The sequence below is a fragment of the Drosophila willistoni genome, chromosome 3R, assembly GCF_018902025.1.
Source record: "Drosophila willistoni isolate 14030-0811.24 chromosome 3R, UCI_dwil_1.1, whole genome shotgun sequence".
Lineage (NCBI taxonomy): Eukaryota > Metazoa > Arthropoda > Insecta > Diptera > Drosophilidae > Drosophila > Drosophila willistoni.
The window spans coordinates 22,491,366-22,506,700 of NC_061086.1; the positions used below are offsets into that span (position 1 = coordinate 22,491,366).

Here is a 15,335-nt window from a genome sequence, read left to right on the forward strand (position 1 = left end):
TCTGTTTTGTTATGTTTTACATACTAATATTATAAACTTTTAAGTAAAAAAAGAAACATTTTTAAAAACATGTTGAAGACACAAGAAATGATTACAAATCATTTAAATACGACTAATTAACTAACTAACTAACTAACGATTTTAAAGGTAGATGATGAGCTATGCTTTCACTTGTGCAAACTATTACTAAATAATATATATATACATAAATAATTGGCACCATACGTATATCTTATGTTATATATTGACAAAGAATCGAGTGAATTACACACACACACAGACACACTCACACACACACACACTGACAGTGACACGTACAAAACGAATTAATTAATTTCTCTATATGTGTATGTAAATAAAAACATTTTCTCAAAATTCCAAGCAAAAAAAAAAAAAGGAAAAACGAAATAAATTGAAATGGAAATTATATATATATATAAAAATTATATATGTATGTATATGTATTTATTAAAAACCCCAAAAACGATAAGGAAAAAAAAACCAACAAAACCCACACAAAAAATTGAAGAATAAAGAAAACCTAAATTATTGAAATGGCATTCAACTATTGCTTACATTTTCTTTGCCAACTTTAAAAGGTAGTCTTCTATTTCTGTTAACTTGGACAAAAACAAACAAACAAACTTTTTCAGCTTGCTGTTTACTCTAAATTAACGCTTATTATTAAATACAAATTTGTTGCTTTTTGGACTAATTCTGACTTACCATTACGTCACTTTTTTGAAACAAACAAACTCTCTTGACTAGGTCTACTCTAAATGGTTTTTATTCAACAATTCTAAAAAGTGTTTAAAAAGTCTAAGGAAACACAAATAACAACTAATTTATGGTTTAATGGTCCATCGTTTCTTGTGCAAGCATCAAGTTTACTTAACTTGAGGGCTTAATTAATAAATTTTTGGTGTACTTGCGGGCTTGTTACAAGAGTTCTTAACAAATTGCCAACAAACAAACAAACAACAACAAAAACAGAGAAGGAAATTTTTGTCGTCGTTAAACCGATAATTATCACAGAACCCAAAAAAACACGTACACGTATATAATGACCAGCAGAAGACAGTCCGACAGTCCGGCAGTCCGACAGTCGAGACAATGACAGCCATCACTTCCTTGTCGTTTTCCACTTCACTTGATGTCACAGAGCAGGGCCACGCCGCGCAGTGTCCAGTGTTTGGGATTGAAATCGGTCTCAAAGTCAATTGAGCCAACGTACTTCAAGTCAGTGCGTTGGGGCTTACGATAGATTGGGCATTCATACAATTTTGGATCCTTGCCGGCCGTTGTGTTGATGGCATAGATATAAATAACTGGCATTTGTTCATAAAGCACTTTCATTCTCGATTCAATCAGTTTGCCGCTACGACGATCCAACGAGGCACCTGACGAAACAAATACCAACAGGAAAAGTTGAATTAAAACTTGAATTTAAATCGACAAGGCAATCTTAATTGCCCAGCCGCAAGCCGCATTGGAATTGCTGTGTGTGTGTGTAAATGTGTGTGTGTGGGGGCGGGTCAGCCCACAATTTGTTGTTAATAGGACTTATTTTACGCTCCATCCTAGAAAATGTCCTCCCGCACACACACACACACACACACAGACCACACATACGCCATGTTGATTATCTTATCGCCTAAGGTAAAATTATTGTATTTAATGGAGAGTGAGGAAAAGAGTGAAATAAGGGAAATGTACGATGTGAAGGCCACAACTTATTCCTACTTTATGGACACCTTTGTTCGGCCAGATTTGGTTTGTTTGTGTGTAGGCGTATCCTCGCACAAGGATAACCGTGTGTTAGGGACGTGTCGGAGTGTTATTCACCAAAGTCTCATTCGATTTATGCAAATTTCGTATACATGTGAGTGTGTGTGTGTGTGTGTTGTTAGGTCAGGGATTGAGTATGAAAAGCATTTGCATTTATGGGAATATTCAATTTTTTTCTTTCTTTTTTTTTTGTTTTGTTTTGCTCTCTTTTACTGCTGTTCACATTTGGTGATTGGGTCACGTAATGGAACCAAAAAAAAAAAAACCCCATCCTTTATGTATGTACAAGCATATGTGCTTAACGAAAGAAATTGATAATTGCTTTATACAAATCGGATAAGATCAGCAAGTCATTGAATTATTTTGCTCCATTAGAAACTATCAATAAGATAAGCAGCAATCGCCTTATCATTTTCATGGTCTCCCACAGCGAATACTACGCAGTGCCAGGTAATAATAACCTTTAAAGTTCGACTAACCGGTTAGTTAATCAGCTTTGAAGTGGGTTTTCCATAGAATTCATGTCATACCACTTGATTGTTAATTGGGCCTAGAACTGTGGGCGGAACTATAACTTCGGAAGTAGTATATTAAAGTTTTGGTTTTTGTTGTTGTTTAATTTAAAACACAACAAAGCAAACGACAACGACATGTGCCAACGAGTGCAAACAGAGAAATAGAGGAAGAATAAGTAAATAGACGGAAACCCATTTACAGTGGCAACACAAAAGGACACGAAACGAACCGTGAAGATGAGAGAGAGACTACTCAATAAATTCACACATAAAGCACTAACCACGTTACGAATAGGTCGTAAGAATAATAAAAAATAATAGGTATATATACCTATATAAAATAAATAAAAAAAACAGAAAAGCAGAAATAATAGTAATAAAAAAAAGGGAAAAGAAAGTACAAACTCAGAGCACTCGACACTCATCCATGAGAAGTGCATGGGAATGGCTGCAGTTTTGAGGGAACTTGGGAACTTGTAACTGACAATGGGACAGGTTTCAGTCAACACTTGTGAGCTCGCCTCTCTCTTACCTTCGAGAAATAGACCATGCACATATACTCCCTCCGTGGGATACTCGGTGATATCCTCCCTGTTGTAGCGTGTTATTTGATTCTGCAGCACAACCGAGTCGAGAGCCCAACCTTTGTGAGCTCGCGTTACCTCCTGACAATCGTTACGTACCAGGACGCAACGGGTAATGATGACGACAAAGAGAATTGAACCGTAGATGGTGGGGTTCAAGTGAGCCGCACAGCAAACCACCAACATGTAAAAAAACGTCAAGTGAACAAACGTGTGAATAACCCAAAGCGAATGCATAAATATAAAATATCAATATGCAACTCTTTTATATGCAAGAAGGAAAATGTGCAAGGACATCAGTTTAAGTGTAATTAAAAGTGTTTGCTTAAAGTGTAAAAAGGTGTCGATTTAATATGTTATTATTTATTCTTATGGAATCCAATTAAAAATCAAGAAACATTTTTTGGAAGCCAAATTCTTTGGTCTGTGTTGTCTATGTGTATTTCCAGGAAGTGTTGCCCTTTTTTGCTTAAATATTCATCCATCACACAGACGTTGTCTCTCACATGCAAATATTATACCCAAAAGTCTTTGTGGGTTAAGCGAAAACAATTTCTTTGTTGTTTTACCTTTTGCTTTTTTTATTGGGATTTTGTTTTTCCCTCCCGCTCAGGTGTTATCTCTATAGCTTTTTACTCACCTGCCGCATGGCGGTCAGAAAGCCCTGCGGATTAAAGAAACCTGTCATCCAGAATACCTGGTTGTCGGTTTGACAAATTACAGCAAAAGAGTTTAGTAGCATCCAACAAAATATTAAGCAATTAGTGTGCAAAAGGTAGTTGTGTCGTCTTCTTTTTTTTTACCTTTGGACGATCCGTTGATATCCAGGTACGAAATTGTCCGTTACGCTCCAGCAATTCTGTATACCAAAAGCCAAGTGTAGTCGACTCCCAGGATATCTGCAAGTGACATTGGCAAGACCAAAACAAACATTATCACAACATGGAGATTTAAAGACCAAATAAAAATAAAAATTCAAAAAAATAAGGCAAATACTGGGAATTTTTTTGTTGTTGTTTATATTTTATATATATATTTTTTTTTTGTTTGACCAAGCTGACTAGTTAAAAGAGCCTTTGGCTAGCTTTATATTTCTTTTTCGACAAAAGGCTTCCATTTCATTGATGGCATAAAATTGTGAATCCAGCTTAAAGGGTTTAAAATGTACATTTGCCTCGTCATTTATCGGAGGGCGTATTTCGCTTAGTTTCTTGCCCGAGGCAATTGTATATTCGGCCTCATCGAATAGTTTACGCTTCAATTCAAATGGTAGATTTGAGGATATACGTTCAACTGATTGTGCCACGGAATTTCTCGGTACTTCCGGCTCACTTGATGTGCTGCTTGAATTGATATCTAACGGAATATCGACAACTGATGGTCTTAGATTGTTAGTCAGCTCAGCTTCCTTTAGCCGGGCATTTAGTAAATTAGCATCCACTGGCTCTCGAGGTTGCGGAAATGGTGTTCCCCTGTTATTTGCCTTCATGAAACCATATTCACGATTGACAATTGTCGCATGCACCAGGCCCAAAACCTTTAACTTTTTATTCATACGCGACTTGGCCAAGTTTAATGAGTTTGTAGTTTTTTTGTTAATAGATTTTTTAGATTTTTCCATGTTATTTTTGTTGTGTGATTCTTAGCAAAAACAGGTGTACACTTGGGACTATGAAGTTAAACTGAAATGTTACTCATTAGACTCTCTCTTTTTCTTTGTTTTTGTGGTAACCAATTAATTTTGTTGGCCATAAAATCTTTGAGGCGTCTATTGATTGAATCCAGAGCTCATTAGGATGATTTATTTAACATTAATTTGTGTTTTACCTTTTATACACCCAAAAAAGTTTATTAACTTAACCCCAAGCAAAGGTCTTCTCGGCCTTTTGTAAAAATGTTTCGAGTAATTCTCTCCCACATTGTGGCACAAAGAGGAAAAGATGCTTTCAGGCGTTAAACGTTTACACGCATAAATAAAAATGACCCCGATGGAGAGTAAAAGGCCTGCAAAATCAATCAAATTTTTATAAGCGGCAATTGAAAGCGGCCTCATAATTTCTCTTCGCGCCCAAGCACCTCCTTCGTCTGACCTAACCACCTGAGAGTAGATATAGGGGGGGAGAAAGAGGAGGAGGAGGACTGGAGTGTTGTAGGAGCTGCCGCCGCTTTGTTCACAATATTCGGGCTAAATTTGTTTGCCAGCCGATAAAAACCTCGTGAGACAATAAAAAAAAAAACAAGAGAGAAAAAAAACACGAAAACCACACGCACCGCCTACGCAAATGGAGAAACTCTGGTGAACGTTGAGATTAGTTTGTGCCAACGGCACAGTGAACGTGGCCACAAAGTGTAAATAAGTATGTGGTGGTGTGTACCCACATAAAATAAAAGCTCAGCAGGCACCTGAGAGACAGCAGGAGACCATAAAATCTATTCACGTTTTGTAGCTTAAAGGTCGGCACGCCGGCCATATAATGAGTTTCAACATTTTTTTGGACATATGTATGTACCTTCATCCAGGTCTCCGGTATACGAGCATCATACATGGCATCCAGTGACTCCTTGAGTGCTGGACTCATTACGATGGTACCATCAATCGCCAGTTTCAGATCACAGAGGCAGGTATGAACACGCTTAATTACCCGTTGCATGCGATCGATTTCCTGCCTCAGAAATATGTTCATGGGCAACAGGATGCCCATGCGTGTCAGATTCTCTCGCACCTCGTAGGCATTGTACTGGGCGGGCAGTTTACGGAGCATGTCATCGGCCAGTTGATAGACAATACTCTCTCTTGTCTCACCGCCACCGCCGCCGCCTTCTTTGGGCTGTACGCTGAGTATGGTATCCAGTATGCCTAGAGATTTTACGAAAGAAACACAGAAAGTAAGTAAGAAAGTCGTCGGTCCGACTTTTGGTATATCTTGAACTAAGCTACTTAAGATTCATATAAGAATATTCATATACTTAATTGCCTTCATGTCATTTCGTTTATTCTTTCCAAAACCAAATGTTGCTTTAATTGGTAAACTTGGGAATGCAAAATAATGTAAATGTGCTCTAAAAAGTATGCTATATTTTAGCTACAGAAAAACATAATTTCTAAAAAATTATGAAGGAACATTTGTTCTTCTGTAGCTAAAGCATTATTTTTAAGTAAAGTTTGCCTCTTGGGGAAATATTAAGTCACAAGATATTGCAAAAGTTCTATTGACATTTAATAAAATAAATTCTGCAATTGCTTAATGCAAATCTGTTTCATATTTCGACTTCGGCCACCGCTTTTATGTATAACTCGTCTCTTTTTTCTCTTCAAGAAACAAACTTGATATCATACGAGATCTTAGAGTTCTTAATACAGACAGAAGGATCGATGGACAGACGGACGTGCCTAGACAGACTAGATCAACAGTTCCACTCAACTTATATACACTTTTCCCAATGAGTCTGGAGTATAAGAAGGATAAACATAGAGACAGAATATGGTAAAGGCTTTTTGAATATGGCTCCGCTTTGTCTGCGCTATGAAATGTAAATATAAACTTCAATGCCAATGTCGATGACGATGACGACAATGGTAATGTGCTAATTGGCCAGAGTGGCCGCTGATTGGTTTCTTTTTTGTTTTTCTTTTACCCTCTCCCGCCCACTCTGGATGGGAGACCACAGAAACCACATTAAAATTTATTCCATTATTCCTTTCAAACACTCACTCACACACACACACACATACGCACCTGTAAAGTGCAAATTGAATATGCAATAGAGCTTTACATAAATTTGCGTGTATTGTGTAATTTATGTCTACCATTTGGTTTTTTTCGTGTGCTCGCTGACGCAATCAGAATCTAGTATATGCATTATACAGGTAATTGATGGCACCCTCGAGGGCCAAATTGAACATGAATGGTCCCTCTTTAGAAGTGGCCACACATTGTGTAAATTTCATCAATTGAAGAGTTGGCATTTGAAAGTATAATTGCATATTTGTTGTCTCCCATTTAAGTTTGGTTGGTGAGTGATAGGGGGGTAGGGGCAGGGGTAGGGGCAGGGGTAGGGACAGGGGATAGAACACTAATCGAATAGCCAAACATTAAACTGGCATCCCTCTTCTTTCGTGTGCGTGTGTACTCACCCTTGGCTGAATTAATCTGATACGTGATGTCAGCATTCGAATGCAAGCCAAACACTTCGGGCGTATCGTAGGCTGGCAGGCTGTTAATGTAATCGATAAAGCCCTGCAGACTCTTGGTTATCGGCACTTTGTAGCCCTTGTAGAATTCAAAGGCATTGGACAGCAGCTGCTCACAAAACCACACCGATGTGAATGTGGTAAGCAATCGCTTGTCAAAGTCATCCGTCACCCGTCCGCCATATTGCACTTCACCAATCATATAGACTAATGTCTGCCACGAGACGCCCTTTTTGGGATCCATTTCATCGAGATGATTCTGTATGAATTGTACACTAGCAGCGAAATCAGCTTGATTGAATTCATAGGGTATATTCCAGCCAAGTGGTCCAAATTTGCGACGCTCTTGAACGATTGTGTGCAAAAATGCCACCGTATAGAGTAATGGTGGCCACTGTGAGGCCGATGTATAGTCAAGAAAGTCCTGGGTGAATGACTAAGGCGGCAGCAACAGCAACAGCAACATGGACAACGACAAAGATTGAAAATTAATTATTTACCACAACCGAGCCAAAAGCAGGACTCTCACTCACCTGGTAACTACGCTTCAAGCTGGCTCTTATACCTTGAGGCGGCTCGTTAGTAAACTTGAGAGCCATTTGCAGCAAGCCAATGGGAAACTCGGTATGTGGCTCGGTGGTTACCCACATACGGAACGATTCGTCAATTTGTTCTGTCTCCACCAGCATATCAATTACCTCTGAGCAAAATGGCAAAGAGAGATGAACATTTTGCAAGAGTACCCAACCGCCACAAGCCATCGATTCCATGATCATTTTACGTGCATGATATTCCTGTCCCTGTCCCATGGAAACACATTTCAGAGCTAAAATCAAATTTAATTAGTCTTAATTTTCTCAATGATCGATTAGTTACTTACTAATATCCTTCTGTTTGGCCAAAGCTCCAATTTGTGTTGTTGGATCTGAGCCAATGGAAAGCAAGCAAACAAAAGGAGTTCTTGGCTCCGACTCCAGCCTGAAGAACAGAACAATTTTTCTCAAGTTTCTGTAAATGGATTTTTGAAGTGTATATGTATACTTACCACATTTCCTCCAAATCCAAAATTTGCATTTCACTATATTCAGTTCCCAGAGACTCTATAAAAAGATGGTAAAAGAAACAATTCTCATAATGATTCGAAATACTTACCTTCTATATACTTTTTGGCCTGTGATATAGTACGATCTGGACACCAGGATCGTATTAGCAATAGTTTACGAAAACCATCTAAAATTGCATTGTAGCCACATGGGATTTCCTCATTTTCGGGTTTCTCACACTCATACCAGAAGCGCCATTCACGCTCATTGAGTTCAATTACTTGCAGAACTGTAGAGAAAGTATCCAGTTTGCTAATCTCCACCAAATTGAGCCAGGTGATATCCAGAATCCAACGGAATGGTTTCGGTGTCACAGCATTCAGATCCAATGATGCGCCGCCCTTAATAAAGGACAAGAACTCCTCATGGCTAATATTTCCATTGTAATAATCAATTTTAATGGCCAACATCAAGGTAAAGAGTTGCTTATGTCGCTCATATAAACTGCGATTGGTGAACTTGTAAACCTCGTAGGTAAGATACCGTAGAATTATATTGATGCGTTCTTCAGTTACGCTAGATTTTGCAGATTTTGTAATGGAATTATTGAAGATCACCAGGAATTGCTTGAGAGAATTTTGATACATGGCATTCACATTGCTCATTTCCACTATCAAAAAGTATAGAATCGAACCTCGTTTGGCCACAGCACGGAATTCCTCACGTGCCTTCATTATCTTACGTTCAGTGACTTCTGATATTTTCAGTTTCTGATTCACTTCCTCAGCCGTTGTCTTGGTCACACGCAACACTTCAATTAACGCCTCATCATCCACAAGAGATCCCTGAGATGAGCTAAGACGGAGAAGGAGATTTGCTTCGAGTTCTTTCATGTTGCGTTGATTCTGCATAACCGTCTCAAAGAGGGCCACTCGCTCAGCCTCCAAGTCGGATTTCTCCATCAGTATGACTCGGCCCAGCAGCTGATCTTCCAGGCCGCGCATTGTGACCGTAAAATCAATAATCGATGTCTTGGCACTAACCTCAGGACTGAAAGCCGGGTTGGGTAACTTTGTGGTGATGTACAGCATAAAGCCAGGCATCACATCGCATTCTTTATCGCCGACCAGGACCTTTTCAATGCTGCCAGATTTAATGAAATTCTTCTCCAGCACATTATCAATAACCGGATCTAGATCAATGCCCACATCTTCGATTAACAGAGGCCTACCCAGCGATAGGGAGTCCTCCAGATGGGTACGAAAGTATTTATGATTGAGCGAAGTGATTTGCAGCTCATTGCGATCCTCTTTACACTTGATCCATATCTTGCCCTGTGTCTGAGGATCAACCAGCAATGGATAGCTACTGGATTTGGTGGCTATTAAAGCATTCTGCACAGACAATTCGTCATTGGGCAATCCTTGCAGAGTCCATTCCGACACAGTCGATGAGTCCACAAGCATATTAATGATGTTCAGGCCAGTGGTGAATGGTATATTCTTTTGCTTGAGTATGCCCATCCAAGTCTTGATGAGATTTGCTCGGAACTCTTGATTGTAGGGACCGCAGTAAGATAGAAATCCTGTGGCCAATAAAACATCGCCCACCAGTTTGCCCAATTGTATTTTAAATTCCTTGCTCTGACTTGTCCAACGATGCTTCTCATCCGAAAGGCCATTGATTAGAGCGGTGGCTGCTGTCATCTTACGTAGACAAACATTGGCAGCGTCCATCAAGCGTTGCTTCTCACCCAAGGCCTTGTCATATTGATCTTTGACCGCCTGCAAAGCATCTTCACGTTCTCGCAGTTGTTCCTCAGCTCCAGCAAGATCGTCCATGGCAAGCTAATGATTCAAATGGAGAAGCAGATCCACCTTAACTACGTAGATGCCTACCCGTTGCGTAAGACTTACCTTAAGACGGGCCTCTTGCAATGTTAGATTGGCCTTTAAAGGTAGGACTTCTTTGTTGACACTGTGAAAGAAGGACATGGCTTTGGTCCAGGATAATAAACCGGCAACGTCACCGCAAACACGTCGTGCCATATCCATATTATAGTCTTCCATGCGAAAGTAGGGCTGCAGCAGATCAATCATTTCATCGTTGATGGTATCCTTGGGATAATTCTGCAACTGCAGCAAAAACGTGGCACTGGCCATCATCTGCAAAGAAACATCGAGAGATTCGAAGGACCAAATCATTCGTGTGACGAGGAATACATACCTTGAGGGATTCTTGCCACGAGGGCTTGGGACAAGGTGTACCCGAATCGGGTATACAGGGATGAAGTTTACGCTTGAACAGAATCAAGACGCAATCCATAATCCGCATGATAAGATGCGGTGGTCTTCCCAACTTACGCACTGTGGCTATGTGAGCCGGTTTGATGGTATTTAGAGCATTCTCAGCCTCTTCGAGTGCCGGTTTGGCCGCTTCCAGTTTCTCTTCGGCAAGGGCCTTCTCTTGCGCTATACATGCGACAAGAGCCTCTGCCTTGTCTTTGACGATAAGTACCTGATTCTTGACAATCTCCGCTTGCATTGCACGCTCGGTCACCTCAACTAACACGGACTCGGCGTTTTTGGAGGCCTCGACAAGCTCTTCCTCCATGACGACAAGATCTTTCTTGAGAATCTCAACCGAGGCGGAGGCCTCTTTCAGTTTCTCCAATCCCGTATCCATCTTCTCCACACCGTCGCGCAGCTCTTGCTGCTTCATTTGATAAATGTTCTTGTAGCCGGCAATAAAGTTCAGATAAGATTTGGGTGTAACGTGCGTGGCGCGACGGAAACGTTGGAAATACTCCTGTGACGTTTCAGCGACAATATCCTGAATGGAGCCAAGAGCATTAACCAGCTCATCCTTAACGGCCGGCGTACACTCAATTTCGAAGTTACTGAGGAAGTGTCTGGCAACCGAGACCAAGGCATCCTTGGGCCACGGGTGCAGCCAGTCGATGGTGCATCCGGAGACCAAGGCGGGAAAGCGTTGCACCCGAGACCGGAACGTCTCTCCCACTGGTGAAAAGCAGAATGCCACGTGCAGGTTCGTACAGGTGCGTGCCAAAAAGAAGTCCATCACACTTTCCGGGGTCGTTGTTTTGCGTTGATTTTCGCGCTTCATGACCGGCGTCAACTCTTGCACGATTTCGGCCTGCTCATCGCGCGAGAATAAATTTGAAATGACGCCGCTCGAGAGTATATTATTTAGATACTCGAGGAAACCCTCCTCCTTGATATCCAAGTCAGTAAAGAGGAAGGTTGTGCCCTTGCCTTGCACGCCGCAGGTACGATAGAGCAGCTTTAGGTCCTCCAGAAAATTGGCCACATTGTAAGAACGCGTCAACGCAATTTGGAATGTCTTGTAGCCAGCTATAAACGATGCCAATTTCGTAAGCGACTGTTTTCCAGAACCGCCGACCCCGACAAGCATGACCGATCCTCTCGGATGCCGAATGATGCGGGAGATCTTCACTAAATGCAACATTGCATCTGGGAAGAAAACCAAATCCATTCCAGAGCCCCTCACCATTTCATTAAATTGGGCAAGGAACATGACGAGACGCTCGCGTAGTACTTCATGAGAGTTAACCGGTTCGTAGACTTTCGGCAATTCCATATCGGTATCCTCCCCCTCCTCGCCAGTCGGCTCGGGGGCATCGCGCATAAAATCGACGAATACCGGATTCGGTATAATCATCTGGGAATGGGATTCACCCAATTCCTCGCGCACAAGACATGCCAGCTCTGAGCCGAACCACTCCTTGTCCTGGAATGTGGTAAAACGATCGGCAAACACACGCGTACACTCATGCTTCCACAATGCCATGAGGACGCTCTCCGAGGTGATCACTGTGGATAAGGTGCCAACCATGCCCTGCCAGATGCGCGATAAATCGCGTAGACTGAATACATAGTGGAATTTGGCCGGCGTAGGCAATAGTTTCTCGCGTGTACGCTGCCACAAATGCCGTGTCACGACGATTAGCTTCTTGATTAAGCTACGAATTTCGGGCACAAAGCCACGTTTGGCATTGTAATGACCCTCACCGATAACGCGGAAGATTTTATCAATGGAGTCATTGTCGGGTATATTACAGTTGAAGACGCAGAATTGACGTTTCAAACGTGACGGAATATCATTCCTTCCGCCACCGGGCAAACCCATTGCTGCCACATATGCCACATCCACAATTGTGGTAAAATCACCAGGCTTCTCCAAGCTATAAAAGCCCTTCATGTCCATTGATTGTCGCACAATCTCGTTGGTTATCTGATCGCCCCACTCATTGATCTCGGGCAAATTAATGTCATCAATAAATACAATCATTTTGCGACCACCGGGTGGACCAAATGTCACACCAACGCGCTTCTCAACATAGCTTTCGATTGTGCGTTGAAATTGATATGGACTGGTTGCTGAAGAGAAATTAAAGGATCGGCCCATATACGTCTCAACGTTCATTTTCTTCATGAAATTCTTCATGATGACTGTTTTCCCGGTGCCCTGTTCGCCGATAAGCATTACGGCGCGTTCCTGATTGGCAATGGTGCCAATTAGATAATCGATACGCACATTATCCACAATGGGCACCAAAATGCTTAGATAGTCTGGTGTGGAAAGCTCCGGATACATGTAGGGTGTGACGAGCGTCTTCCACGACTGCCACACGCCCGTTGGAGAAACGAAGAAGTCAAATATTGTATTCTCATGGGCACTACCCTTTGGATAGTCCAATTCCGGAAACGATTCCTTCACAAAGAGATTCATTTTAACGCGATCGCCGGTAGAGAGGTAACCGCCCAGACCCCAGGCGAGCGCGAATATATACAAGCGGTGCAAGTGCTCTGGAGTGCAAGTATCCTCTTTTTCCTCCACGACTGTCTCGTCAGGCAGATCCTCTAGATGATTAGTGAAAGGAGTCAAAGAGATTAGTAAATTAAATGTCAACACAAACACAACACACAACATAAAATGCAACAAATGCAAAAACAATGGACAAAACATTTAGCTAGATTTAGGATTAGGATTACTTTTGTTAACTAGGACATAAAGGACAATCACAAATTGGGTTAGTATCTAATACAAAGACAGACACACATACACACACACAGAAGCACTTGAATTAAGAACTTGGGCTAGACAGTTGTTAGCTCTACGAGAACAATTTTAGTTTGTTTAATTTTAGGCTAATTATTGATCACTTAAATGAATACTTTACCGACAATCTGACTGCCAATCGATTGCCGTCGCAATTCTTCGATTTGTTTTTGATGCTCTAAACGCTTTGCCGCTGCAAAAGTTTTAATAATTTTGTTTGTGTTTTCTTTTTTTTTTGGTTTGTTTTGATTTAAATTGTGGTCTTGACTGCACGTCTGCAAACCGCTAGCACCGAATGGAGAATTTTTGATATTTGCAATAATATTGCAAAAGACTTACCATCCTGACTCTCCTTGCTCGACATGCTAACGGCCTGCTCATCTTCCTTCTTGGGTGGTATAAGACCCTCCAGAATAAACAACATCTGTTGCACAATATTACACTGTAGCACGGGCATTTGAAGTTTCACCATTTGGACACCCCAATTGTAGACCTCGACAAAGGTTTGATCGAATAAATCCGAAAAGGTTGATTTCTCGCCGGGAGCACGATTCTTTAGCCAAGCTTGAACAACTGCAAAAAGCAAAAGGATAATCAACTCCCCCCCGGGTGAGTGTCAGGCAGTGCTTACTTGGTCGAGAATCCAGGCCGGAGGAGCTCATGTAGACCATGCCATTGCGCGACACTGTGGCTGGCGAGGCATTGTCAATGTTGTGCGGCTCAAAGATAATTTTCACTGATGGAGCCATCGTTAGGCGATCACCATTGGCCAAAGTCAATGTTTTGTTGTCATCTAGCACGGAATTTAGATTCTCTATCCAAATGCTATCCACTGGTCCATCTAATACTAGCCAAACATGCTCGCCTGGCTTCAGTTTGAGAGTTTTCCGCCAGAGGGCCGAGAATATGCCATCAGTCCAATCATTGGTGGCCACATCCAGACGTCCAAACATCTGTGCTGCTGTTATGGCCTTGGGATTCATACGCATCTCGCGATGATTGTCACCCATTTGGGTCATGGCTTTCATCAGTGTGTGTATACAAGTGGTTTTACCTGCACCACTGGGGCCCAGAGTCATGATGCCATGTCGCACATTTTGTGTTTCATATAGTTGAATAAGCTTTAGCACCCATGGTGGATGGTAAATTAAACTTGCCTCATCTGTCTGCTGAGCAATGGCCGCCTCTAGCTCTGGGTAATTGGTCTTCTCAAGCGTCTGTCGTAGCGGGAGGAAATCAATTAAATAGAAAAATGCTGCCGCTACCACTGCCACTCGCCCACTCACCTGATTGGGAAACAAATCGGATACTAGTGACATGAAAAGTGGCTCATCATCATCTATCAATTTAGATAGATTCATGTCGCGCAACACTCGCATAACTATCGTACTTTCTGTATCCTTTGAATTGCGACGCTTGGCTGCCCCCAGAGTACGTAGAACCGAGAGTATGTTACGCAATCCAAAGTCATAGTGCACCTGTTTGGTCAATTGCTCCTCGCATAGTTTGTACAATGTATAGAATTTACGGGCCAATGTGATGTTCTCTAAGAAACCGCAACTTGCCAACTTGACACGGATAATAATCTGTCTATCGGGCACCATCATGGCCACTGTACGGAATTGTATTTTTAAATTCTCTGGCAATTCCTTACGACCCGCATAACCAGGATTCTGTATAAAAAAAAAAAAACAAACGAGAGAAGGGTCAGTGGGTAGGTGAGTAAACATTTCACAGTTAACCCCAGTTCAGTTTGCTGTATACTTTTTTATTTGTTGCGAGCAAATACTAAATGTGGGTATATAAATATTGTAAAAGGTAAATGCAGAAAACATTTTCATCTCTGTGCAAAAGGGAGCACAAGTTTTGTATCCTTCACATGGTTAGCTTGGTTAGCCTTGACTTTAGCTTTATTTTAGGTGATGCATCGTTTCACACATGACTTGCAGCCATCGATACAAGTTTATCATATATGTATCAAAAATTGATTTATCATATTGTAGCTACCTATGCATCCGTTTCTGTCAGTCATGTCAGAGAATGATAGTGAGAGGAGGTGAGGGAAAGTGGATGCTAAGAGTATTCAAATTGAATTCTAATTCACTTCAAT

General features: G+C 41.4%; 1 protein-coding gene across 6 annotated transcripts in view; it reads right to left on the reverse strand.

Annotated features, from left to right (window-relative positions):
* Positions 1-794: 794 nt before the first annotated feature.
* Positions 795-15,335, reverse strand: part of LOC6647304 (dynein axonemal heavy chain 5) — a 33,978-nt gene continuing 19,437 nt past the window's right edge. For 3 of the 6 annotated variants that reach the window (XM_023178435.2, XM_023178432.2, XM_002070270.4), the window contains 16 exons: positions 14,512-14,898; positions 13,857-14,442; positions 13,565-13,798; positions 13,347-13,418; positions 10,349-13,026; positions 10,039-10,287; positions 8,232-9,969; positions 8,125-8,179; positions 7,960-8,057; positions 7,613-7,905; positions 7,023-7,515; positions 5,398-5,744; positions 3,691-3,786; positions 3,528-3,584; positions 2,836-2,968; positions 795-1,400 (listed from right to left, as the gene is read on the reverse strand). In XM_023178435.2, the coding sequence (XP_023034203.1) occupies positions 1,147-1,400; positions 2,836-2,968; positions 3,528-3,584; positions 3,691-3,786; positions 5,398-5,744; positions 7,023-7,515; positions 7,613-7,905; positions 7,960-8,057; positions 8,125-8,179; positions 8,232-9,969; positions 10,039-10,287; positions 10,349-13,026; positions 13,347-13,418; positions 13,565-13,798; positions 13,857-14,442; positions 14,512-14,898 (7,770 nt within the window). In that variant the 3' untranslated portion in view covers positions 795-1,146. The remainder of the gene's footprint in view (positions 1,401-2,835; positions 2,969-3,527; positions 3,585-3,690; positions 3,787-5,397; positions 5,745-7,022; positions 7,516-7,612; positions 7,906-7,959; positions 8,058-8,124; positions 8,180-8,231; positions 9,970-10,038; positions 10,288-10,348; positions 13,027-13,346; positions 13,419-13,564; positions 13,799-13,856; positions 14,443-14,511; positions 14,899-15,335) is intronic. The other 3 variants (XM_015177407.3, XM_023178434.2, XM_023178433.2) reach the window with 1 other exon arrangement.